The sequence below is a fragment of the Babylonia areolata genome, chromosome 30 (assembly GCF_041734735.1).
Source record: "Babylonia areolata isolate BAREFJ2019XMU chromosome 30, ASM4173473v1, whole genome shotgun sequence".
In the NCBI taxonomy this organism is placed as follows: domain Eukaryota; kingdom Metazoa; phylum Mollusca; class Gastropoda; order Neogastropoda; family Buccinidae; genus Babylonia; species Babylonia areolata.
In genome coordinates, this window is record NC_134905.1 from 12,649,714 (window position 1) to 12,676,891 (window position 27,178).

The 27,178-nt window shown below is 42.9% G+C and overlaps 1 protein-coding gene across 1 annotated transcript in view; it reads left to right on the forward strand.

The window, feature by feature from the left end:
- The window catches only part of LOC143275645 (ATP-binding cassette sub-family C member 5-like), a 101,285-nt gene that overhangs the window by 48,992 nt on the left and 25,115 nt on the right, over nucleotides 1–27,178 (forward strand). The window contains exons 12-22 of the mRNA XM_076579897.1: nucleotides 3,470–3,599; nucleotides 6,123–6,292; nucleotides 8,241–8,312; nucleotides 9,275–9,399; nucleotides 13,290–13,362; nucleotides 13,633–13,836; nucleotides 14,746–14,917; nucleotides 15,677–15,793; nucleotides 21,473–21,711; nucleotides 23,534–23,680; nucleotides 24,993–25,122. Of these exons, the coding sequence (XP_076436012.1) occupies nucleotides 3,470–3,599; nucleotides 6,123–6,292; nucleotides 8,241–8,312; nucleotides 9,275–9,399; nucleotides 13,290–13,362; nucleotides 13,633–13,836; nucleotides 14,746–14,917; nucleotides 15,677–15,793; nucleotides 21,473–21,711; nucleotides 23,534–23,680; nucleotides 24,993–25,122 (1,579 nt within the window). The remainder of the gene's footprint in view (nucleotides 1–3,469; nucleotides 3,600–6,122; nucleotides 6,293–8,240; nucleotides 8,313–9,274; nucleotides 9,400–13,289; nucleotides 13,363–13,632; nucleotides 13,837–14,745; nucleotides 14,918–15,676; nucleotides 15,794–21,472; nucleotides 21,712–23,533; nucleotides 23,681–24,992; nucleotides 25,123–27,178) is intronic.

Here is a 27,178-nt window from a genome sequence, read left to right on the forward strand (position 1 = left end):
GTTTTTGTGAGTGGGTTGTTTTTGCCAGTGAGTTGTCTTTGTCAGTGAGTTGTTTTGCCAGTGAGTTGTTTTTGTCAGTGAGTTGTTTTTGTCAGTGGGTTGTTTTGCCAGTGAGTTGTTTTGTCAGTGAGTTGTTTTTGTCAGTGGGTTGTTTTTGTCAGTGAGTTGTTTTGCCAGTGAGTTGTTTTTGTCAGTGGGTTGTTTTGCCAGTGAGTTGTTGTTGTCAGTGAGTTGTTTTGCCAGTGAGTTGTTGTTGTCAGTGAGTTGTTTTTGTTAGTGGGTTGTTTTGTTAAGTCCATCTCAGAGGTGACCGTGTCTTTGAAGAGATACACAGTGAGTGTGGGTTGTTGTTTGTTTTTGTCAGTGAGTTGTTTTTGTCAGTGAGTTGTTTTGCCAGTGAGTTGTTTTGCCAGTGAGTTTGTTTTTGACAGTGGGTTGTTTTTGTCAGTGGGTTGTTTTGCCAGTGAGTTGTTTTTGTCAGTGGGTTGTTTTTGCCAGTGGGTATGTTTTTATCAGTGGGTTGTTTTTGCCAGTGGGTTGTTTTGCCAGTGGGTTGTTTTTATCAGTGGGTTGTTTTTGCCAGTGGGTATGTTTTTATCAGTGGGTTGTTTTTGCCAGTGGGTTGTTTTGTCAAGTCCATCCCGGAGGTGACTGTGTGTTTGAAGAGATGCACGGTGAGTCTGGGTTAGTTGTTTTATTTTGTTTTTGTCAGTGGGTTGTCTTTGTCAGTGGGTTGTTTTGCCAGTGAGTTGTTGTTGTCAGTGAGTTGTTTTGCCAGTGAGTTGTTTTTGTCAGTGGGTTGTTTTTGTTAGTGGGTTGTTTTTGTCAGTGGGTTGGGTTGTTTTTGCCAGTGAGTTGTTTTTGTCAGTGAGTTGTTTTGCCAGTGAGTTGTTGTCAGTGAGTTGTTGTCAGTGAGTTGTTTTTGTCAGTGGGTTGTTTTGCCAGTGAGTTGTTGTCAGTGAGTTTGTTTTTGTCAGTGGGTGGTTTTTGTCAGTGGGTTGTTGTTGTCAGTGAGTTGTTTTGCCAGTGAGTTGTTTTGTCAGTGAGTTGTTGTTGTCAGTGAGTTGTTGTTGTCAGTGAGTTGTTGTTGTCAGTGAGTTGTTTTGCCAGTGAGTTGTTTTGTCAGTGAGTTGTTGTTGTCAGTGAGTTGTTGTTGTCAGTGAGTTGTTGTTGTCAGTGAGTTGTTTTGTCAGTGAGTTGTTGTTGTCAGTGAGTTGTTTTGTCAGTGAGTTGTTGTTGTCAGTGAGTTGTTTTGCCAGTGAGTTGTTTTTGTCAGTGAGTTGTTGTTGTCAGTGAGTTGTTTTGCCAGTGAGTTGTTTTGCTTTGCCAGTGAGTTGTTGTTGCCAGTGAGTTGTTGTTGCCAGTGAGTTGTTTTGCCAGTGAGTTGTTTTGCCAGTGAGTTGTTTTTGTCAGTGAGTTGTTTTTGTCAGTGGGTTGTTTTGTTAAGTCCATCTCAGAGGTGACCGTGTCTTTGAAGAGATACACAGTGAGTGTGGGTTGTTGTTTGTTTTGTCAGTGGGTTGTTTTTGTCAGTGGGTAGTTTTGTCATACAAGAGAGAGAGAGAGAGAGAGAGAAGATAGGATTCAAACAAATCAAATCAAAAACACTTTATTAATTGACATTGAAATTAGCTTGTGCATTCACAGGCTCGTAAACACCAACATAAAATGGTCATGTACATCATAAAAGACATCAAAACTGGTTAATTAAGAACTAACAGTAGCTGATAACAGACAAGAACAAACCACATGCACACATGCATGTGTAAAGATAGTAAGATATTGCACAACAATGTATACAAATCAAAAACATCCAGCAAATAAATTGTATGTCCATTCTGTTCTTCATTACTCCACTCTGTTCATCTGTATTTAGACCACAGTCCATTCTGTTCTTCATTGGTCCACTCTGTTCATATGTATTCAGTCTATCATTCACTCTATTCTCTTCTTCTTCATTCACTCTATTCTGTTCTTCAGTCTCTCTATCATTCAGTCTATTCTTTTCTTCTTCACTCACTCTATCATTCACTCTATTCTGTTCTTCTTCATTCACACTATCATTCACTATATTGTGTTCTTCTTCATTCACTCTATTCTGTTCTTCTTCATTCACTCTATCATTCACTCTGTTCTGTTCTTCATTTACTCTATCATTAACTCTATTCTGTTCTTCTTCAATCACTCTATTCTGTTCTTCATTCACTCTATCATTCACTCTATTCTGTTCTTCATTCACTCTATTCTGTTCTTCTTCATTTACCATAACGTTCGGTCTATTGAGCGCACCGGTATATAAGCCGCACACACTAAATTTTGGAAAAAATTGAACATTATTCATACACATTCACTCTGTTCTCTTCTTCTTCATTCACTCTATCATTCACTCTATTCTGTGCTTTATTCACTCTATCATTCAGTCTATTCTGTTCTTCTTCATTCACTCTATCATTCACTCTATTCTGTTCTTCTTCATTCACTCCATCATTCACTCTATTCTGTGCTTTATTCACTCTATTCTGTTCTTCTTCATTCAGGCTGTTCTATTTTCTTCATTCACTCTGTCATTCACTCTATTCTGTTCTTCATTCACTCTGTCATTCACTCTATTCTGTTCTTCATTCACTCTATTCTGTTCTTCATTCACTCTATTGTGTTCTTCTTCATTTACTATATTCTGTTCTTCTTAATTCACTCTATCATTCACTCTATTCTGTTCTTCATTCACTCTATCATTCACTCTATTCTGTTCTTCATTCACTCTATTCTGTTCTTCATTCACTCTATTGTGTTCTTCTTCATTTACTATATTCTGTTCTTCTTCATTCACTCTATCATTCAGTCTATTCTGTTATTCTTCATTCACTCTATCATTCAGTCTATTCTGTTCTTCATTCACTCTATTCTGTTCTTCATTCACTCTGTTCTTTTCTTCTTCATTCACTCTATTCTGTTCTTCATTCATTCTATTATTCACTCTATTCTGTTCTTCATTGGTCCACTCTGTTCATATGTATTCAGTCTATCATTCACTCTATTCTCTTCTTCTTCATTCACTCTCACTATCATTCAGTCTATTCTGTTCTTCTTCATTCACTCTGTTCTGTTCTTCTTCATTCACTCTGTTCTGTTCTTCATTCACTCTATCATTCACTCTATTCTGTTCTTCATTCACTCTGTCATTAACTCTATTCTGTTCTTCTTCATTCACTCTGTTCTGTTCTTCTTCATTCACTCTATTCTGTTCTTCATTCACTCTATCATTCACTCTATTCTGTTCTTCATTCACTCTGTCATTAACTCTATTCTGTTCTTCTTCATTCACTCTGTTCTGTTCTTCTTCATTCACTCTATTCTGTTCTTCATTCACTCTATCATTCACTCTGTTCTGTTCTTCATTCACTCTATCATTCACTCTATTCTGTTCTTCATTCACTCTATCATTCACTCTGTTCTGTTCTTCTTTCAGTCCATACTGCTGATGGAGGAGATGGAGGAGAAGGTGGCTGGAGGTCAGCCCCCTCCTGACACTGCCGTGGAGGTCAAGGATGCAACCTTGACCTGGAGCACCACCGACCCTGTGGTTCTTGAGACAGCAGGTAAGACGTTGCTTTTCTTTTCTTTAAATTTTTTATTTTTTTTAATTTTTAATTTTTCTCTTTTGTTGTTGTTGTTGTTGTTGTTGTCTTGTTTATTTGTTATAGTAAAGCAGGTTTTGTGCAGCCTATGTCACAGAACACACAGGAGATGTGGGGTGTTGAGTTGTTCATGGCCTGGCTTTGCTGACAAAGATCTAGGAAGGGCGTTGTCCACGTCTGATGCAGGCACGCTCATGGCTGACAAGGCCAATGCGGGAAAAGCAGAGTCGGCCACAGCGGTTGCAAGGGAAAGTCTGGTCTGGGTTCGCGGCTGCAGCATCGTGGTTCTTCCTCCTTCTGCGTTTGTCCTCAAGGCTGGCCCTGCGGTTGTTTTCGAAGGAGGAGACAGCTTGGTGGATGGTGCGTCGCCAGGTCTCTCGATCAGCGGCTACTGCGGACCACTGGCGATGGTCAATGTAACAGGCACCGAGAGCTTTCTTCAGTGTGTGTTGAGTTGTGCTGTGTGTCCAAATACCACGCTCTTTTTTTTTTTTTTAGCTCACCACAGCAGAAAAAGTTATCAGCCAGGCAAAAAGAGTTCACTCCCTTGATCTTCCTGGCTGAAATATGGTGGTGAAGTGTGTGTGTGCATGTGCATGTGTGTGTGTGTGATACAGTGTGTGTGTGTGTGCGTGTGTGTGTGTGTGTGATACAGTGTGTGTGTGGATGTGACGGTATGTGTGTGTGTGTGTGTGTGTGTGTGTGTGTGTGCGCGCGTGCGTGTGTGTGTGTGATACAGTGTGTGTGTGTGTGTGTGCGTGTGCATGTGTGTAACAGTGTGTTTGTGTGACGGTGTGTGTGTGTGTGTGTGTGTGTGTGTGAGTGCGTGCGTGCGTGTGCACGCATAATATTATGTGTGTGTGTGAGTGTGTGTGTGTGTGTGTGTATGTGTGTGTGTGACAGTGTGTGTGTGGATGTGACAGTGTGTGTGTGTGTGTGTGTGTGTGTGTGTGTGTGTTACAGTGTGTGTGTGGATGTGACGGTGTGTGTGTGTGCGTGTGTGTGACAGTGTGTGTGTGTGTGTGTGTGTGTGTGCGTGTGCACGCATAATATTGTGTTTGTGTGTGTGTGTGTGTGTGTGTGACAGCGTGTGTGGGTGTGTAACAGTGAGTGAGAGGAGGAGGTGCACTGTGACCTATTTGTGTGTGTGCTTGTGCTTGTGCTTGTGCATGTGCATGTGTGTGTGTGCTTGTGTATGTGCATGTGTGTGTGTGTGTACATTTGTATGCATTAATGTGTGTTGTAAATTGTATTATATTAAAATTATTATGTCTGAAAGTCTTGACAGTGAATGTAGCGTGGTGATAACAAACTTTCATGCCAGTGTCATCAACAGTTCATGAGTTGTGACTGAACTTAGATTACAAGCATGATTTTTTGTTTGTTTCGCTCCTGTTGGTTCTGGAAATGTTCTCCGCATACAGCTTAGCAAACTGTGTCACCTGTGAAAGACTTAAAACAGCTAAAGACTTGCTGACAGTCTGTGCTTTTTGCCTCAGTAACATTTTTGTTTTGCCGATTGGTTATAGCATTGGATTTAAAATCTGAGAGTCCCAGGCTTGAATCTTGGTAATGGCGCTTGGTGGGTAAAGGGTGCAGATTTTTCTGATCTCCCAGGTCAACATATGTGCAGACCTGCTAGTACCTGAACCCCTTTTTGAGTGTATACACATGCAGAAGATCAAACTTGCTCATTAAAGATCCTAAATCATTGTCAGCATTCAGTGGGTTATGGAAACAAGAACATACCCAGCATGCACACCCCCCAAAACGGAGTATGGTGCCTACATAGTGGGGTAAATAAACAAAACAGTCATACATGTATAATGTTACATGTCTGTCTGAGTGTGTATGTGTGAGTACCAGAAATCTGACTGAATGACACAGGAAACGAATGATGAGCGCGCTGTTACATGTCTGTCTGAGTGTGTATGTGTGAGTACCAGAAATCTGACTGAATGACACAGGAAATGAATGATGAGCGCCCAATGGCAGCTGTCAGTCGGCTCTATCCAGGTAGGCAGCCTGTTGTGCAAATGACCCCGTGTTTGTAAAACACTCAGAGCTTGGTTTCTGACCGAGGATAGGCGCTATATAAGTATCTATATCATCATCATCAACAACCATCTACCTGAAGATCTAGTCATCAAACCCATCCACATGTAATATGCGGCTCTGTTCAAACGTGTGTGTGTCTGTGTGTCTATGTGTGTGTCTGTGTCTGTACGTGCATGTGTGAGTATGTACAAGTTTTTAGATTGATATGCACTTGTATGTATCCTAATTTCTACTGTATCTGTTTTTGTGTATGATTTTCAATTTATGTTCATACCATGTTATGTACTATCCCCCCCAATATTCCCTGTGACCTCGGTACACATGGTAATAAAGACATATACTATTCTAAGTTGAATCAAAACATGAAAGTAAAAGTGTTAAAACGTAAGTGTCCACATCATCCCTTCATTTCCATGCCTGTTTCAGGGAAAGACAATAAATCAGGGGATGATAAACCTAGCAGCCGGTTGAAATCGTCAAAAAATCATACAGACGAGGAAAGACAGAAGATGCTGAAAGACACTGCCGCCAACACTGTCCTGTCGGACACCACCCAGTCTTCCGTTCTGATCAATATCAGTTTTACTTTGAAAAAGGTAATGAGTGGTGTTTGAGGTTTTTTTCTGTTGTTGTTGCTGTTGTTTTTCTCTTTCTTTCTGTTGTGGTGTGTGCGGATCTTGTCTGTTTCTGTCTTTATTACACACACACACACACACACACACACACACACACACCACACCACACACACACACACACACACACACACACACACCACACCACACCACACCACACCACACCACACCACACCACACCACACACACACACACACACACACACACACACACCACACCACACACACACGCACACACACACACACCACACCACACCACACCACACCACACCACACCACACACACACACACACACACACACCACACACACACACACACACACACACACCACACACACACACATCACACACACACACACACACACACACACCACACACACACACATCACACACACACACACACACACACACACACACACACACACACTGTTGTAAAACACAGAGGAGAAAGACAAAATTTGCTACAGGCTTAAACACCACAAACAAAACTTTAAAGTTTGTATCATCGACAATAACAGCTATAGGCTGTCAGAACTGACATCATTATCGTGTGCCTTAACTCTTTCACCACCAAAGGCAACTTCAGTCGACATTGAGGGGTCATTTTAGAAGGTCTGTTTTTCATGTCGAAACAAAGATCGACAACTGCAGCCAGTTTCCCCTGCACAACAGAACAATGAATAACCTTTGCACTCTGACCCAGTTTCAAGTGAGCAAGTCCATTGTGTTGTTTTGACACGAATCAAAGCCAGTGACTGAGAGCATCAAGTCTACAGTATTTGGCATTGGGGAGTGTTTTTCACACAGACACTTGGTGGTGAAAGAGTTAACTGCACTGAACTGTTTCTCCCTTTACTCTGTCTGTCTGTCTTACTCCCTCTCTCTTTATGCAGTCTTACTGCAATTACAACATAATACAATATGAATATGTACATTTAAGCAATGTAACTGAAATCAAATTTCAATTTTATAAGATATACAACTGACCGTGAAGGTAAATACAATAGTCACATACACAGTCACCCATCACTAAAGTCACTCACTGTGGAAATAACATCAAAATTCTGGGACACACTGTGAACACACTCTAGACATAACAGGTTACACCCTTGGTAAACGCAAGTCATGCACTGTATAAATACAAATTAAACTCATTTTATATTGATGATGAAGAAGGAGTAGGAGGAGGAGGAGGATGTTGCTATGAAGGTCCCATTTGACAGGTGCAATAGCCAAGTGGATACAGCGTTGGACTTTCAATCTGAGGGTCAGAGGTTCGAATCACAGTCACACACACAAATAAGCATGCACACATAAACGAGATGATAGCATCAAACTACTACAGTTCAGAAGGAGCAGCAACTTCATTGATGACTGGTTTTTCGTGAAAAAACAAAAAACTAAACAAAACAAACACAAAGCACGGATCATTTTCTGTTTCACGGCGGTTACTTGCTCCACGTGTTAAAACCCTATCCTTTGGTGATTCTTCCTTTTCTCATTCAGCCCCATCTGTCTGGAACAGGTTACCTCACGATCTTAGCCCCTCTACCCAATTTCAGTCTTTTAAAACTGGTCTGAAAACACTTATTTTTGATAATGTCTAAGCATAGACTGTAGTCTGTACCTTTCCATTGACAATCAGTTCTAAGACAAGTAAACTCTGTGTGTGTGTGTGTTTGTTTGTGATTAAGTAATGTAATAAGCGAAGTCTTTTATTCTGTTTTATACTTTTGTGCATAAAATCATTATCTTTTCTTCTTCTTTTTGTAAATAATTGCATGTCTGTGAGTGTGTGTTTAAAATTTATTGTAAAGCACTTTGAGCTCCCTTTGTGGGAGGACAGTGCTCAACAAGCATTCATCATCATCATCATCATCATCATTATTATTATTATCATTATTTGTGTTTCAGGGTCAGCTGTTAGGAGTGTGCGGCAGTGTGGGGAGTGGGAAGAGCTCCCTTATTCAGGCCATTCTGGGTCGAGTAAGTCACTGATGTTTTTTTTGTTGTTGGTTTTTTGTCTTGATGGACAGGTAATGTCTTTTATTATGAGAGTAAAGTGTTTGCTGTCATACAAATTGTTTATTCATTTGATATCTTAATGTAAGGTCAGTCATTTATGGTGATACAATTGTTGACTGACAGACTTTCAAACTAGGAGGCAAGATTGCATTGGCTCTTATTGCTGCAGCCTTGGCTAGTTGACCTTTGGGAACCATCCCAACTCCGACTGTCCTAAAACCATCTTGGCTGAGAGAGTGGGGATATAACTTGGGCAAGACACTCTCCACTATAATCAAATTCCAGCCCAGGTAGTTGGGACAGCATTTGCCTCCTCTGCAGTTCTGATGGTCATAGTTAGACACAACTGACTATCATACATACATGTATGGTATTGGAAAAGCCCTTGCAGTATCACACATTTTTTACTCATAGCAGTGGAGGCAACTGCTGTCCCAACTATCGGGGCAACAATTTGATTATAATGGGGAGTGTTTTGTCCAAGCTGCATTTCCACTCTGCCGGCCAAGGTTTTAGGACAGTCGGCATTGGGATGGTCCCCAACGGCCAACTAGCCCCCAAGGCTGCAGAGCGTAGAGCCAGGATAGTGTTGCCTCCCTGTTTGAGAGTCATGGTCCTTTACAAAAGATTAAAGCTGTAAATGAAAATTGCAGTGGAGAAACCATTGATCATACAGCTCTTACTTTGCTATACACCTCCCCCTCCTCCCCTATACTCAGTAGACCTCTACCACAAAAGACTAAAGCTAAATGAATTGCAGTGGAGAAACCTTTGATCATAGAGCTCTCACATTGCTGTTGGCCCACCTGTAAGCTAATGTCAATCTCTGGTATAAGCAGTTGCAGGGAGAGCGTTAAAGTGTCTGTGTAATAACCGTGATTGGATGTTAAGACTTGCACCCATGTTTCTTACCGTGGATTCAGATGGACAAACTATCAGGCTCCATCTGTGTTGGAGGAACCATCGCATATGTTCCACAGCAAGCCTGGATCATGAACGCCACTGCCCGGGACAACATTCTCTTTGGTACCCCCTACAATGAGGACAGGTGAGGATTGTTTGGTTTCCCCTGCAGGGAGGACAGGTGAGGATTGTTTGGTTTCTCTTACAGTCAAGACAGGTAAGGATTGTTTGGTTTCCCCTGCAGTGAGGACAGGTAAGGATTGTTTGGTTTCCCCTGCAGTGAGGACAGGTGAGGATTGTTTGGTTTCCCCTGCAGTGAGGACAGGTGAGGATTGTTTGGTTTCCCCTGCAGTGAGGACAGGTGAGGATTGTTTGGTTTCCCCTGCAGTGAGGACAGGTGAGGATTGTTTGGTTTCCCCTGCAGTGAGGACAGGTGAGGATTGTTTGGTTTCTCTTACAGTCAAGACAGGTAAGGATTGTTTGGTTTCCCCTGCAGTGAGGACAGGTGAGGATTGTTTGGTTTCTCTTACAGTCAAGACAGGTAAGGATTGTTTGGTTTCCCCTGCAGTGAGGACAGGTGAGGATTGTTTGGTTTCCCCTGCAGTGAGGACAGGTGAGGATTGTTTGGTTTCCCCTGCAGTGAGGACAGGTAAGGATTGTTTGGTTTCCCCTGCAGTGAGGACAGGTGAGGATTGTTTGGTTTCCCCTGCAGTGAGGACAGGTGAGGATTGTTTGGTTTCCTCTGCAGTGAGGTCAGGTGAGGATTATTTGGTTTCCTCTGCAGTGAGGACAGGTGAGGATTGTTTGGTTTCCCCTGCAGTGAGGTCAGGTGAGGATTGTTTGGTTTCCTCTGCAGTGAGGTCAGGTGAGGATTGTTTGGTTTCCCCTACTATTGCTATTATCATGATGCTGATGCTGATGATGGTGATGGTCATGTTGATGATAATGATGATGATGATGATGATTATTGCTATTCACTTTTTGGGATGTAATTTCATGACCACTATTGCCGTTTTTGTGTGGACAGGTACAAGTTTCAGTTTCAGTTTCAGTAGCTCAAGGAGGCGTCACTGCGTTCGGACAAATCCATACACGCTACACCACATCTGCCAAGCAGATGCCTGACCAGCAGCGTAACCCAACGCGCTTAGTCAGGCCTTGAGAAAAGAAAAAAAGTGAATAAATAATAGATAAGCTTACATAAATAAATGAATAATAATTATGATATAAAAATAAAGGGTAGTAGTAATGATAATAATAATAAATAATAATAATAATAATAATAAATAAATAAATAAGACAGCAATGATGATAAATAAGCAAATAAATGTAAAACATGAAGACACACATTCACACATACACCCACACATGCATAACAGATATGCACCAAATATGCAGTTTCACAGATATGAAAGCACAGTCAAATACATATAAACGTACATGAGCTCCAACACACACACACACACACTCACACACACACACCACACACATTACCCTGCACCTCCTTTACCCCCCTCCTCCACACATTCATTTCTAGTCTATGTATCGCAGCTTCCACGGCACACACACACACACACACACACACACACACAGATGAAAGCTTACTTGTACAAGCACACACACACACGCCCATATCTCCCACCTCCAACCCCACACACATATATACAAAGATATATATATATATACGTTCCAATATCCTGTTGCTCCCACAGTGTAGGCATGCATACACTCACATACCTCATCCTCTACCCCACCTCCTCCCCGCACCCCCACCTCCCCTTCACACACACGCACGCACACACACACACACACACACACGCACAGAACTCTTCTGACACTTGTGTACACTTACACTCTCACGCATGCACAAACGCACTCAAAAACACAGACCCACACATACACACAAACACACACTTACACACACGCACAGAGGCTGCCACTGACTGGCCACAAGAGGGATAGGAAAAGATCTCTGATGCCAAGAACATGGTGTCTAGTGTGTTGCTCAGTCTATTGTATTTGGAAAAGCCCACAGAGACTCTGTTCCGTTTTGAAGAAATTTGCGCAATGTTGGTTTGGAAATGATGCCAATATTTGTTTGATTTGCAAAGCATCGTGCTCTACCTTTCATGTTAGACTTATGGCCGCTCCCTCTCTCTGCTTTTATTTCTTTGAGGCGATCGATGGTGTGATGGCCTTGTACCTGTTCTTTTTGATATTCTTTGACTTTTCTGAGGATTTCCGATTTTCCTAGATGTAGGCCGCTCGGTGTTGCGTTACCAGCAAGTCTGTCAGCTCGCTCATTTCCCTTAACTCCTGCATGTCCCAGGTAGTATGACCATGTGAGTTTTTTAATCTGAAAGTTGCGCATTGCCTTATGCCACTCTGGGCTTCCCATTCCGTTTTCAATTTTCTGTATGATGTTCATTGAGTCGGTTAGAATCATGGCATGTTGGTTTCCGGGCGTATGGATGGATGATAGCCACTGGAGGGCACGTGTCACAGCTTCAACTTCCATCGTTAGGCTGGAGGTCGTGACTTTGTAGGCAGGATTCTCTTCCCTAACTGTTTTTCCATTTTGTTTCGCAGTGAATCCCCAACCAGATTGGTCTTTGGTGACTGAGCCATCTGTGTATATGATGATGTCCTCTTCTTTACTGTTTTCTTCTATGAGTAGCTTCACTTCCGCATCAGTTTTGCCCTCTGGCCATTCCCGACAATGTCTTCCTAGAGTGGGTGAAATGGCTGTGTTGAATAGATGGTTGAGGTTTTCGGAGTTTTTCTCCCATTCTTTTGTTTCTTTCAGGTCTTGTAGTCAGCATACTAGGTACAAGAAAGTGGTTTATGTGTGTGGACAGGTACAGCAAAGTGGTTTATATGTGTGGACAGCTACAAGAAAGTGGTTTATGTGTGTGGACAGGTACAGCAAAGTGGTTTGTGTGTGTGACAGGTACAAGAAAGTGGTTAATGTGTGTGGACAGCTACAAGAAAGTGGTTTATGTATGTGGACAGGTACAACATAGTGGTTTATATGTGTGGACAGCTACAAGAAAGTGGTTTATGTGTGTGGACAGGTACAGCAAAGTGGTTTGTGTGTGTGACAGGTACAAGAAAGTGGTTAATGTGTGTGGACAGGTACAAGAAAGTGGTTTATGTGTGTGGACAGGTACAACAAGATGGTTTATGTGTGTGGACAGGTACAGCAAAGTGGTTTATGTGTGTGGATAGGTACAACAAGATGGTTTATGTGTGTGGACAGGTACAGCAAAGTGGTTTATGTGTGTGGACAGGTACAACAAGGTGGTTTATGTGTGTGGACAGGTACAAGAAAGTGGTTTATGTGTGTGGACAGGTACAACAAGGTGGTTTATGTGTGTGGACAGGTACAACAAAGTGGTTTATGTGTGTGGACAGGTACAAGAAAGTGGTTTATGTGTGTGGACAGGTACAACAAGATGGTTTATGTGTGTGGACAGGTACAACAAGATGGTTTATGTGTGTGGACAGGTACAAGAAAGTGGTTTATGTGTGTGGACAGGTACAACAAGATGGTTTATGTGTGTGGACAGGTACAAGAAAGTGGTTTATGTGTGTGGACAGGTACAACAAGATGGTTTATGTGTGTGGACAGGTACAACAAGATGGTTTATGTGTGTGGACAGGTACAAGAAAGTGGTTTATGTGTGTGGACAGGTACAACAAGGTGGTTTATGTGTGTGGACAGGTACAACAAGGTGGTTTATGTGTGTGGACAGGTACAAGAAAGTGGTTTATGTTGTGTGGACAGGTACAGCAAAGTGGTTTATGTGTGTGGACAGGTACAACAAGGTGGTTTATGTGTGTGGACAGGTACAAGAAAGTGGTTTATGTGTGTGGACAGGTACAACAAGATGGTTTATGTGTGTGGACAGGTACAGCAAAGTGGTTTATGTGTGTGGACAGGTACAACAAAGTGGTTTATGTGTGTGGACAGGTACAGCAAAGTGGTTTATGTGTGTGGACAGGTACAACAAGATGGTTTATGTGTGTGGACAGGTACAGCAAAGTGGTGGAAGCGTGCGCCCTGCAAGCTGACTTTGCCTCCATGGTGTCTGGAGATCTGACAGAGGTGCAGTGTTTTCAGATTAAAAGATCTGATTTTGTTTTTCACCATTGTACCAACACGCACACATTTTGATTTTTTATTCTTCAGCATTCTACCAACACACACACAATTTGTTCTTCACCATTGTACCAATATGCACACAATTTGATTTTCTGTTCTTCACCATTGTACCAATATGCACACAATTTTATTTCCGCTTTTTTCACCATTGTACCAAAACTCACAATCCGCTCTTCACCACTGTACCACGCCCTCCCACTCTATGTGGCGCAGATTGGAGAGCGCGGCATCAACCTGAGCGGAGGACAGAAACAGCGACTGAGCATGGCACGAGCGCTGTACAGTGACCGTGACATCTACTTGTTGGACGACCCTCTGTCGGCTGTGGACATCCACATCGGTCGTCACATCTTCACCAACTGCATCACTGGCTTTCTGACCGGCAAGTCTGTCATCTTCGTCACACATCAGTTACAGGTATGCAGGTTTGTCGTCCTTGATGATGGTGATAACGATGATGGTGATGGCCAGTCAGTTACAGGTATGCAGGTTTGTCGTCCTTGATGATGTTGATGGTAATGATGATGGTGATGGCGATAACGATGATGGTGATGGCCCGTCAATTCTGTCTACTTCGTCACTCATCAGTTACAGGTATACATGTTGTCTGTCACCTTTCAGTTACAGGTATACTCGTTGTCATCTTGATGATGGTTATGACAATGAGGTGGAGGAGGATGGTGATGATGATGACGTGGAGGAGTAGGAGGAGGAGGATTGTGATGATGAGGTGGAGGAGGAGAATGATGGTGATGCTGATGATAATGAGGTGGGTGGTGATGATGATGATAATGACAATGGTGATAGTGACGGTGATGCTGATGGCCAGTGAATTCCATCTTCTTTGTCACCTATTAGTTACAGGTATGCATGTTGTCGTCTTGATGATGATGGTGATGATGACGATGAAGGTGATGGTGAATGACAGTCAAGTCCATTATCTTCATCACCCATCAGTTACAGGTATGCAGGTTGCCATCTTCGTCACTCATCAAATACAGGTATGCAGGTTGTTGTCCTTGATGATGATGGTGATGATGGTGGTGATGATGGTGATGGCTAGTCAGTTCCATCATCTTCGTCACCCATCAGTTACAGGTATACAGGTTGTGGTCTTTGTCACCCATCAGTTACAGGTATACAGGTTGTGGTCTTTGTCACCTATCAAGGGTTCAAGCACAAGCAGGTCTGCACATAATTGTATGTTGACCTGGGAGATGGGAAACATCTTCACCCTTTACCCACCAGACGCTGTCACCGAGACCCTCACATTGAAACCACCAGGCGATTGCTCACGTCAATATTTTGCACACGCGCATGTTGCAGTACTTGCCACAGTGCGACGACATTCTCTTCCTGAAAGATGGCCAGGTGACGGAGCAGGGAGACCACTCCAGTCTGATGGTGCTGAAGGGAGACTACTTCTCCATCATGCGCATTTACTACCAGGAGCACACCATGGACACAGAGAACCTGGCTGAGGAGGACACTCCTGAGGGTGAGGGGGGTGTGGTGTGCTTGTTTGTCATGTGTTGTGTGTGAGTGTGTGTGTGTGGGATGGGGGGGGGGTGGTGATTGATGGGGGGGTTTTGTGTGTGTGTGTGTGTGTGTGTGTGTGTGTGGTTGGAGTGGAGATGTTGTGGGGATGGGGGGTGGGGCAGGGTGTGTGGTGTGGTTGTGTGTGTGTGTAGGTGGGGGTGTGGGGGTGGTTGACGGGGGGTGTTGTGTATTTGTGTGTGTGTGGTTGGAGGGGTGGGGTGGGGGAAGGGGGGACAGGGGGTGTGGAGTGGTTGTGTGTGTGTGTGTGTGTGTGTGTATGTGGGGGTGGTTGATGGGGGGGTTGTGTGTGTGCGTCAGGGGGGGAGGATAGGGGTTGATGGGGGGGTGGGGGGGTGGGTTGTTGTGTGTGTGTTTGTGAGGGGGTGTTTGTGGGGTTCGTTGTGTGTGTTTGTGTGTGTGGATGGAGTGGAGGTGTTGGAGGAAGGGGCGGGAGGGCAGGGGGGGGGGGGGGGGGTTGTGGTTGTGTGTGAGGAATTGTGTGTGTGGGGGGAGGGGGGGGGGAGGAGTTGATTGGGGATGTTGTGTGTTTGTGGTTTGTTGGAGTGGAGGTATTTGCTGTGTGTGTGGAAGGGAGGGTTGGGGGAGGGGGGAGGAGTGAGAGGGGGGTTGATGTGGGGATGTTGTGTGTGTGCACGCACATGCCTACATGTGTGCATGTTTGAGCAGAGCATGAAGACGTGCTCCTCACTGTGTGCAGCCCTGGTGGAGGTGGCTTTGTCCAGCAGTGGGGGCAGCTCTGTCAGGAACCGTGTGGTCCTGGAGAGAGCCCTGAGCTACACCTCCAAGACCAGTGGAGTAGAGGAGCTAGGAGAGAGTGAGTATCATTCCTGCTGTCATGGGGAGGTTTTCTCCATCTTGTTGCTATTAGGAGAGGTTGTCTCTGCCTGTTGCTACTAGGAGAGATTGTCTTTGGCTGTTGCTGTTAGGAGAGTTTGTCTCTACATGTTGCTATTAGGAGAGGTTGTCTCTAGCTGTTGCTGTTAGGAGAGGTTGTCTCTAGCTGTTGCTGTTAGGTGAGATTGTCTCTAGCTGTTGCTGTTAGGAGAGGTTGTCTCTACATGTTGCTATTAGGAGAGGTTGTCTCTAGCTGTTGCTGTTAGGAGAGGTTGTCTCTAGCTGTTGCTGTTAGGTGAGATTGTCTCTAGCTGTTGCTGTTAGGTGAGATTGTCTCTAGCTGTTGCTGTTAGGTGAGATTGTCTCTGGCTGTTGCTGTTAGGAGAGGTTGTCTCTAGCTGTTGCTGTTAGGTGAGATTGTCTCTAGCTGTTGCTGTTAGGTGAGATTGTCTCTAGCTGTTGCTGTTAGGTGAGATTGTCTCTGGCTGTTGCTGTTAGGAGAGGTTGTCTCTAGCTGTTGCTGTTAGGAGAGGTTGTCTCTACATGTTGCTATTAGGAGAGGTTGTCTCTAGCTGTTGCTGTTAGGTGAGATTGTCTCTAGCTGTTGCTGTTAGGTGAGATTGTCTCTAGCTGTTGCTGTTAGGTGAGATTGTCTCTGGCTGTTGCTGTTAGGAGAGGTTGTCTCTAGCTGTTGCTGTTAGGAGAGGTTGTCTCTGGCTGTTGCTGTTAGGAGAGGTTGTCTCTACATGTTGCTATTAGGAGAGGTTGTCTCTAGCTGTTGCTGTTAGGAGAGGTTGTCTCTAGCTGTTGCTGTTAGGAGAGGATGTCTCTGGCTGTTGCTGTTAGGAGAGGATGTCTCTGGCTGTTGCTGTTAGGAGAGGTTGTCTCTAGCTGTTGCTGTTAGGAGAGGTTGTCTCTAGCTGTTGCTGTTAGGAGAGGTTGTCTCTAGCTGTTGCTATTAGGAGAGGTTGTCTCTAGCTGTTGCTGTTAGGAGAGGTTGTCTCTGGCTGTTGCTGTTAGGAGAGGTTGTCTCTGGCTGGAGAGGTTGTCTCTGGCTGTTGCTGTTAGGAGAGGTTGTCTCTGGCTGTTGCTGTTAGGAGAGGTTGTCTCTAGCTGTTGCTGTCAGTGGATTTTGTCTCTAGCTGTTGCTGGGGGGAAAGTGAGTATTGTTGTTGCTGTCATGGGGAGCTTGTCTCCATCTTGTTGCTATGTTGCTGTGAGTAGAGCTTGTCTCCAGTTTTCTCCAGCCATTGCTATGTTTCTGTCAGGGGAGTTTGTCTCCAGCTGTTTGTATGTATCTGTTTCTGTCAGGGGAGTTTGTCTCCAGCTGTTTGTATGTATCTGTTTCTGTCAGGGGAGTTTGTCTCCAGCTGTTTGTATGTATCTGTTTCTGTCAGGGGAGTTTGTCTCCAGCTGTTTGTATGTATCTGTTTCTGTCAGGGGAGTTTGTCTCCAGCTGTTTGTATGTATCTGTTTCTGTCAGGGGAGTTTGTCTCCAGCTGTTTTTATGCGTCTCCATTGCTACCAGGGGAGTTTGTCTCCAGCTGTTTGTATGTATCTGTTGCTGTCAGGGGAGTTTGTCTCCAGCTGTTTGTATGTATCTGTTTCTGTCAGGGGAGTTTGTCTCCAGCTGTTTTTATGCGTCTCCATTGCTACCAGGGGAGTTTGTCTCCAGCAGTTGCTATCATCAGCAGCACAGAGCACACACACACACACACACACACACACACACACACACACACACACACACACACACACTTCCCACCACCACCATAACACACATTCTCTCTCTCTCTCTCTCTCTCTCTCTCTCTCTCTCTCTCACACACACACACACACACACACATATATGCAGAGTCACACTTAACAGACGAAGTATGCTTTCTTTTCCCCTGCAGATTGGATTGGCCCTTAGTGGTGAACAGTTTTTCCTTGCTGTGTTTATTACATTATGTTTTGTATGTGCTTTGGTCAGTGTGTCAAATCGTGTTGCTTGCACCTTGGAACAGGGGTCTTTTTGCAAAGCTCTTTACATCTTCTTGTACAAAACAAAGGTTTTATTTTGTTTGCTGGATTTTTTTTAAGAAAACAAGCACTTTTTTCTTGTACAATAATTATGTTCAGTTAACTGTATTTTGGATATTTGTCCACACTTGATTCAGGTTTTCGTGCATCCTCACTGCTTTGAAAAAGATCAGGACAAACTGCATGGTCATCACGTGTTGTCCCTTGAAATTCCAAGTGTCTTGAACAAAAGTATAAAAAGAGTGAAAATCATGCATCAAAACAAATTTCACTCACTTGTGTAAACATAGTGAGTCTGTGTTATAATCCGGTGTTCAGTTGTCTCTGTGTGTGTGTGTGTGTTTGTGTGTGTGTGTGTGTGTGTGTGTGTGTGTGTGTGTTATGTAAGTCTCCCGAGTTAAGCAATTTTTCCCATATCATTAATGATTTATCTCATTGAGGCCACTTCCGGGATTTTGAAAACACCATATTAACCGTATCCCAGTTGCAGTAGCGTTGGCGATGCTTAGTGAGTAGATGACGTGACCTCGATTTTCTTGTTTACAATTAAATGGAAAGAAATACAAATTCTGGACAGAACACTTACTGTGACACAGACTACATCATTGACGTGTTTACTGCATATGAATCTTTTAAAGTGGATACTCAGTTGGCTAGAATGAACATAAAAGAGGAATTGAATCGACTGTGTTGTACTTTCCCGGTGGGTGTAACTAAACGTGTACATCTATCTAGATCCAGAGAAAAATGGCTAAATGTTGCAGTGTGATTGTGGTGGTAATCATGTCTCCTTTACCGCAGACTTTAAGGAATTCTTAATTGCCCTTAAAGAATTTTTAAATGCCCGAGATACACCAAAACCATATGATTTCAAAAGCATTATCACTTCGAATACAGCAATCGATTTATCGCCCTTAAAAAACATGCTTAATTGTTAATTTTTGAATGTTGTTCATGGATCCGCAATCGTGCAGTGAGTAAGACAGTTTCTTCCTACCTGAACATGCTGGGTTCGAATCTGCACTCAGGCCTTTTTTTTTTTTTTTTTAACCCGAAGCTTTATCATAACAAATACAAAACACATTTTAATGACTAAATTTATTTCTAAAAGTGTATCACAAGTGAGTCTTGAAGGCCTTGCCTCTCTTGTTCAACTTTGCTTTATGTGTTGTTGGGAAAGGATTTTTATTTATTCTTTGTTTATTGATTCATAAAAGCAGATGTTTATTCATTCATTTATTTCTTTGTGTGTTCATCCATTCATCCGTTCACAGTTCCTTCCTTTTTCTTTCCTTTATATTTTCAGTTGTGCAGAAGTTGTTTTTTCATTGGCGTAGGGCATTAACCAGCGCAAAAATAGCTTGGAGGGAGCACCTTTATTTTCTTTACAAATGTGTCTTTTGAACATTTTTGGGCGGCTTTCGCCATAATTCACTGCAATTAGTCGTGTATGATTCTTTGATAGTAATGATAATATTTAAAGCTGTTATGGATGATGAAACCAGTAATGTGAACACATAGATATTTTGTTTTTCTTCTTCTACTTATGCGTTCGTGGACTGCAACTCCCACATTCACTCATATATACGTGAGTGGGCTTTTACATGTATGACCGTTTTTAACCTGCCATGTAGGCAGCCATACTATGCTTTTGGGGGTGTGCATGCTGGTTATGTTTTTGTTTCCATAACCCACCAAATGCTGACATGGATTACAGGATCTTTAACGTGTGTATTTGATCTTCTGCTTGCGTATACACACGAAAGGGGTTCAGGCACTAGCAGGTCTGCACATATGTTGACCTGGGAGATTGGAAAAATCTCCACCCTTTACCCACCAGGCGCTGTCACCGTGATTCGAACCCGGGACCCTCAGATTGAAAGCCCAGCGCTTTAACCACTCGGCTATTGTGCCCGTCGTATTTTGTTTTTGTGTTTGTACGTTTGAGGCCCAGTTTTGACATGGTGTTGTATCCTTGGGAAAGGTACTTCATTCCAGTTTCCCTCACCCCTCCCAGGTGTGAATATGTACCTGACTGACTCTGGTTTTGGAAGGTGAAAACAGCAGAAGGAAAGGACTGGCCCCCACCTGCCTGTGCTGAGTTCTTGATTCAGTGGATACTAGTTCACTCCTTGATGGCTGTGAAAGGCTGTGGGCTCTTTTAACATACAATTTCATAGCGGGTTCGAGAATTGGCTGGCATTTACAATTATCTCCCCTTACAACAGGACAGAATCAATTTGAATATTTTTCTTCTTCTTTTCTCCGCAGAGATTTTCAGTCTTTAACATGTATTGTTTGACTTAGTAATGTCTCTATCCTCATCAGATATATCAGATGAAACTCAGAGTTGAAATTTTCATCAAGAAAAAAAAAAGTTTCAAAATCTTATCTATGTTTCTGATTTTTATCAGCTTTTTTTCTGACTTTTATCATCTTCACCTGAGGTTTGGTGTGAGAAGAGTATAGTTCTGAAATTTGATATGGCATTTCTGTGCTTTTGTATCTAGGTTTCTTCACAGAGCTATGAAAAAAAGGTTATTCTTCTATATTTTACAGCCGAATCAATAACAAGAACAACAAAGGTATTGAATAAGGAGGTGATTGAGATAGCTTGATATGATGAAGATAGCTTGATATGATGAAGATAGCTTGATATGATTGAGATAGCTTGATATGATGAAGATAGCTTGATATGATGAAGACAGCTTGATATGATGAAGATAGCTTGATATGATTAAGATAGCTTGATATGATTTGATGAAGATAGCTTGATATGATGAAGGTAGCTTGATATAGCTTGATATGATGAAGATAGCTTGATATGATTGAGATAGCTTGATATGATGAAGATAGCTTGATATGACTGAGATAGCTTGATATGATGAAGATAGCTTCATATGATTAAAATAGCTTGATATGATTAAGATAGCTTGATATGATTAAAATAGCTTGATATGATTAAGATAGCTTGATATGATGAAGATAGCTTGATACCCAAAAGTAGGTGTCAGTGACTGTCCCATGTGTTTGTTGTATTGTTATGCCATGTTAAACATATCAAATCTCTGGACCTTGCAATTGGAATGAACTTCCTCTTTTGCTTTGTCAAGTCTCCACACTCAGCTCTTTCAAGTCTGGCCTTAAAACCCACCTCTTCCCAGAATAGCCTCCCTTCCCTGCCTCTTCCTTGTCTTCAGTTTCTCAAGTTTTAAAGTTATGCATGCGTGTGAATGACTGGTGCGAAAGCACTTTGATTTGTCTCTGCACAAGATTCAGTGCTATATAAATACCATTGTTATTATTATTATTATTATTATTATTATTATTATCTTGGGTAACATGTGTTTTGCCCCCTATTTGCTCCCTATTTTCCCTTTCTTTTGCTTGTAAGTTATGCAAATTGTCCATATCTTTTCAAAAATGGAAGGAAAAAAAAAGAAGAAAAAGTTCTGAGTCCTGACATGACACTATTTCTGTAAATGGAAATGAAAATGAGAAGAAAACACATTTCTGAGTCCTGATGCCACACCTATTTTTTTTCCACCAACAAATTTCTTACCCATCACGTGACCTATTTCTTTTTCCACTCCCGTCCCCTCACACACACACACGCCACACCACGACACCACAGTGGCAGAGGTGGCAGACATGAGAGGGGCAGGTGACTCTGATGACAAGGCCAAAGGCAAGCTGATCGCAGAGGAGGATGCTGGGAAGGGGGGTGTGGACCGGGATGTGTTCCTGAGCTACATGCGGGCGGCGGGCGGCTACTGTGTCTCCCTGCTGGTCTTCCTGGTCTTCCTGGTCAGCATTGGCTGCCAGAACTCTGCTTCCTTGTTCCTGTCCTTCTGGTTGGGGCAGGGCAGTGGGGTGAGTGATGCAGAACGCAGAGTACGCGTAAACAACATATGAAACTCACAGTCCTTCACTGTATTGCACAGAAGACATAAAAGCATGAATACCGACCTAAAGTAATTTCCACATACAGTAATCACAGTCACACAATGCAACAATCACAGTAAACATGCAAGATATATAGAAGTGACAAAAGCATGAATGTCGACTTAAAGTAAATCCCACATACAATAATCACAATCATACATATGCAACAATTACAGTGGACATATAAAGTACTTAAGTAAAGTTAAAGTGAATCCCACATACAATAATCACAGTCACACACATGCAAGTACAGTGGACATATAAAATACTTAAGTAAACTTAGAGTAAACCACACATACAATAGTCAACGCTATTCATGTGCAACAATCACAGCCAAAGGCATAAAACATCTTACTATAAGTAAACATTGGCATGTAAAAAAATGTGCTATTCAGTTAGTAAAGAAGTGGTAACTCTCTCCACACACAAGGTACATAACTCCAAGCCAATACTGTTTATGTTACCAATTCATCTAGCACACAGGTAAGTAAAAGGTACATTGGAACAATCCCAGACACTTCCTTGAAAAAGGAAGTGCCAGGCTTGCTCTTATACCGATCATTTGACATGTGCACACAGCAGCAAAGACAGAAGAAATATGCAAACACACATTAGCTTTTATTCAAGACTGGCATTGCCTCTTTTATTCTGAACAAGCCACACAGAACACACAGACAATACAGAACAAACACATGGTTGCCTCGGTGGTTTTTCAACTTGAAATTAGGAACAATGAGGCCAGGAGATGAAATGATTAGCCAACTGGCTTGAAGTTATGTACCTTGTGTGTGGAGAAAGTTACACTCTTTACTATTTGTTCATCATTTGATCTCCTGGCCTCATTGTTTATCATATTCAATAGTATGTTTAAAGTGAAATTTCATATCATACACACATATACTTTGGCATACTTTCTATGGAGTCACACAACTAATTATCAGTTACTGTTGTTTAACTGTTGAATAGACCTTGGAATAAAACTGTGTTAAGTTCTGTTTGTTTTAAGTTTACGGACACTGAAACATTTGCCTGAAGGTAGAAGTTGACATTAATTTGTCAGAGTATGGCTGCTATCGCTTGAAATGATGAATGATATGGATACTTATGTAGCGCCTTTCCTCGGTTGGAGACCAAGCTCTAAGTGCTTTACAACCTCGGGGTGATTTGCACAACAGGCTGCCTACCTGGGTACAGCTGACAGACAGCTGCCGTTGGGTGCTGTGTCATTCAATCAGACATCAGGCATGCGCACATACACATTCAGACGGACATGTAACAGTTTACGTGTATGACCGTTTTGTTTATTTACCATGCCATGTAGGCAGCCATACTCCGTTTTCGGGGATGTGCATGCTGGGTATATTCTTGTTTCCATAACCCATCAAATGCTGACATGGATTACAGAATCTTTAACATGTGTATTTGATCTGTGTGCATATAGACATGAAGGGGGTTCAGGAGCTATCAGGTCTGCACATACATTGACCTGGGAGATTGGAAAAATCTCCACCCTTTACCCACCAGGCGCCGTTACCAAGATTTGAATCCGTGACTCTCAGATTGAAAGTCCCAATGCTTTAACCACTTGGCCATTGCTTTTGTTGGTGTTTTTGTTTTATTTTTGTTTAGTTTTGGTTTTCAGTAACTTTTGACTCTCCACTGTGGGGATGCCAGGGGTCTGTCAGGATAAATAGCATCCCCCTTTAAAAACAACAACACCAACAACCCTAAGTTCTTCCCTCTGTGTCAGAACACGACGATCCAGGTGGACAATCAGACAAGGATCAGTGACAGTGTCACAGACCACCCACTGCTGTTCACTTACACCCTCATCTATGGAATGATCATCGTCGCCATCATCGTCTTCCTCGTCCTCAGGGCTGTCATCTTCATGAAGGTAGGCATACTGCAATATTCATCCACTTCTTTGTCTTTTCACATTGTTTTCTTTGTATTTCTTATTGTCTTCTTTGTCTTTTCACATTGTTTTCTTTGTATTTCTTATTGTCTTTTTCATCTTTTCACATTGTTGTCTTCATCATATATCACATCATCGTCTTTGTCTTTTCTTATTGTTTTCTTTGTCTTTTTATTTTTCACATCGTCTTGTTTGTGTTTTTACTTCGTCTTCTTTGTCTTTTCACATCATCTTCATCGAATATTTGTCAAAGGGTGTTCTTGATTTACATACAGCTTTCCATACTGACTAGTGTGTTCACAGGGCACCAACCTCCCCCCCCCCTCCCAAACCCTGTACTGTCCTCCGCCCCACTTTATCCCCAACCCATGTAACAATTAAATGGATGTGCAGCAGACACACCCACATGCATGCACACATTCTTGCATGCACCTATGCATGCACACATACAACACACACACGCACATGCACATGCACACGCACGTACATGTGCTTGCATGCACATATGCACTTACACATGTACACACACACACACACACACACACACACACACACACACACACCAACCCCCATCCACATGTGTGGATGTGTTTATTTATAAATTGGTGTGTGTATACTCAGCTTCTGCTGGTCAGGTATGCTGTGAGAGAAGAAAGTTTTCTAATGTTCTCAGAGGGAGGGGGAATATAGATATAAGCAATAGCATGAGGTATTGCATATTGCATTCTTTTGAAGTTTTTTGTTTTTTGTTTTGTTTATTTTTGAAGACCAGGAGAGAAGATTCTTGTGAGAGAAGATAGTTTTCCAATGTACTTAGTTTCATTTTCACTTTTACTTTCTCAAGGAAGCATCACTGTATTTGGACAAACCCATATACACTACACCACATCTGCTGGGCAGATGCCTGACAGCAGCGTAACCCAGCGCTCCGGTCAGGCCTTGAGTGCATGCTTTATATTTGTGTACTGGTCAGAGTGGATTTCTTTTTACACAGTTAAGCCAGAGGACAACACTTTTGTTGCCATGGGTTCTTTTTCAGTGTGCCAAGTGCATGTTGCACATGGAACTTTGGTTTATAGTCTCATCTGATTTTCCAGTTTGATTTTCCGGTCAAACTTGGGAAAAAGGGCGAGAGTGAGATTCGAACCCACACCCTCACGGACTCTCTATAATGGCAGCTGAACGTCTTAACCATTCTGCCAACTTCCTCCTGTCTCTTAGAGAGAGATAATATAGATTAAAGTCAGTAGCACTGTCATGTGATTCCTACACGTGTTCCACTGGTGTGCAGTACACGCTACGTGCATCCAGCTCCATGCATGATGATGTGTTTGAGAAGATTCTGCGTTGTCCCATGTCATTCTTCGACACCACGCCCCTGGGAAGAATTGTCAACAGATTCTCGTCTGACATGGATGAAGGTTTGGTCTTATTCTTCTACGACGGGCGCAATAGCCGAGTGGTTAAAGTGTTGGACTGTCAATCTGAGGGTCCCGGGTTCGAATCACGGTGATGGCGCCTGGTGGGTGAAGGGTGGAGATTTTTACGATCTCCCAGGTCAACATATGTGCAGACCTGCTAGTGCCTGAACCCCCTTCGTTTGTATATGCAAGCAGAAGATCAAATATGCACGTTAAAGATCCTGTAATCCATGTCAGCGTTCGGTGGGTTATGGAAACAAGAACATACCCAGCATGCACACCCCCGAAAACGGAGTATGGCTGCCTACATGGCGGGGTAAAAACGGTCATACATGTAAAAGCCCACTTGTGTGCATACGAGTGAACGTGGGAGTTGCAGCTCACGAATGCAGAAGAAGAAGAAGAAGGTCTTATTCTTCTTTTTCTGTGTTAGGGGGCTGCAACTCCCAAGTTTACTTGTTAGAATGAGGAACTTAAAATGCATGACCGTTTTTACCCTGCTGTGTTGGCAGCCGTTCTCCGTTTTCAGGGATGTGCATGCCGGGTATGTTCTTGTTCCCATAACCCACTGAATGTTGACATGGAACATAGGATCTTTATCATGTGCATTTGATCTTCTGCGTGTGTTTTCACACAAAGAGTTTTCACACACTTGTAGTTCTGCACAGTTGTTGACCTTGGGGTTAGGGGGTCAGAAAAATCTCCACCAATCTTACCAACAGTTGATGCGATGGAGACCAGCACCCTCAGATTGCATGTCCAGTGCCTTAACCACTTGACTGTTGTGTCTGTTAGATGAAAATTTGTGATTCTTGATTACGTATGTGAAAGAAGCAAGATGGGACTGAGGAGTGTTTGCTTGTGAATAAACTGTGTGTACCTGTTTTACATGTGCAAGTCAATGTGCATGGTTGTCACCAAGTGGTTAGTCCTCAATGTGCATGGTTGTCACAAGTGGTTAGACCTCAATGTGCATGGTTGTCACCAAGTGGTTAGTCCTCAATGTGCATGGTTGTCACCAAGTGGTTAGACCTCAATGTGCATGGTTGTCACCAAGTGGTTAGTCCTCAATGTGCATGGTTGTCACAAGTGGTTAGACCTCAATGTGCATGGTTGTCACCAAGTGGTTAGTCCTCAATGTGCATGGTTGTCACCAAGTGGTTAGACCTCAATGTGCATGGTTGTCACCAAGTGGTTAGTCCTCAATGTGCATGGTTGTCACAAGTGGTTAGACCTCAATGTGCATGGTTGTCACAAGTGGTTAGACCTCAATGTGCATGGTTGTCACCAAGTGGTTAGTCCTCAATGTGCATGGTTGTCACAAGTGGTTAGACCTCAATGTGCATGGTTGTCACCAAGTGGTTAGACCTCAATGTGCATGGTTGTCACCAAGGACTATTCAGCCATCTGCGCATTCACAGATAGATTCAAGAGCATCCTCCCCCCCACCCCACCACCACCCTCCCCCCATCCCCCAGCTGGATGACAACGATGGTCATCATCGATCTCGATGGACGCACCACCATGTCACCAAGTGGTTAGACCTCAGTGTGCATTGTTGTCACCAAGTGATTAGACCTCAGTGTGCATTGTTGTCACCAAGTGATTAGACCTCAGTGTGCATGGTTGTCACCAAGTGATTAGACCTCAGTGTGCATGGTTGTCACCAAGTGATTAGACCTCAGTGTGCATGTTTGTCACCAAGTGATTAGACCTCAGTGTGCATTGTTGTCACCAAGTGATTAGACCTCAGTGTGCATGTTTGTCACCAAGTGATTAGACCTCAGTGTGCATTTTTGTCAAGTGATTAGACCTCAGTGTGCATGTTTGTCACCAAGTGATTAGACCTCAGTGTGCATTGTTGTCAAGTGGTTAGACCTCAGTGTGCATTGTTGTCAAGTGGTTAGACCTCAGTGTGCATTGTTGTCACCAAGTGATTAGACCTCAGTGTGCATTGTTGTCAAGTGATTAGACCTCAGTGTGCATTGTTGTCAAGTGATTAGACCTCAGTGTGCATTGTTGTCACCAAGTGATTAGACCTCAGTGTGCATTGTTG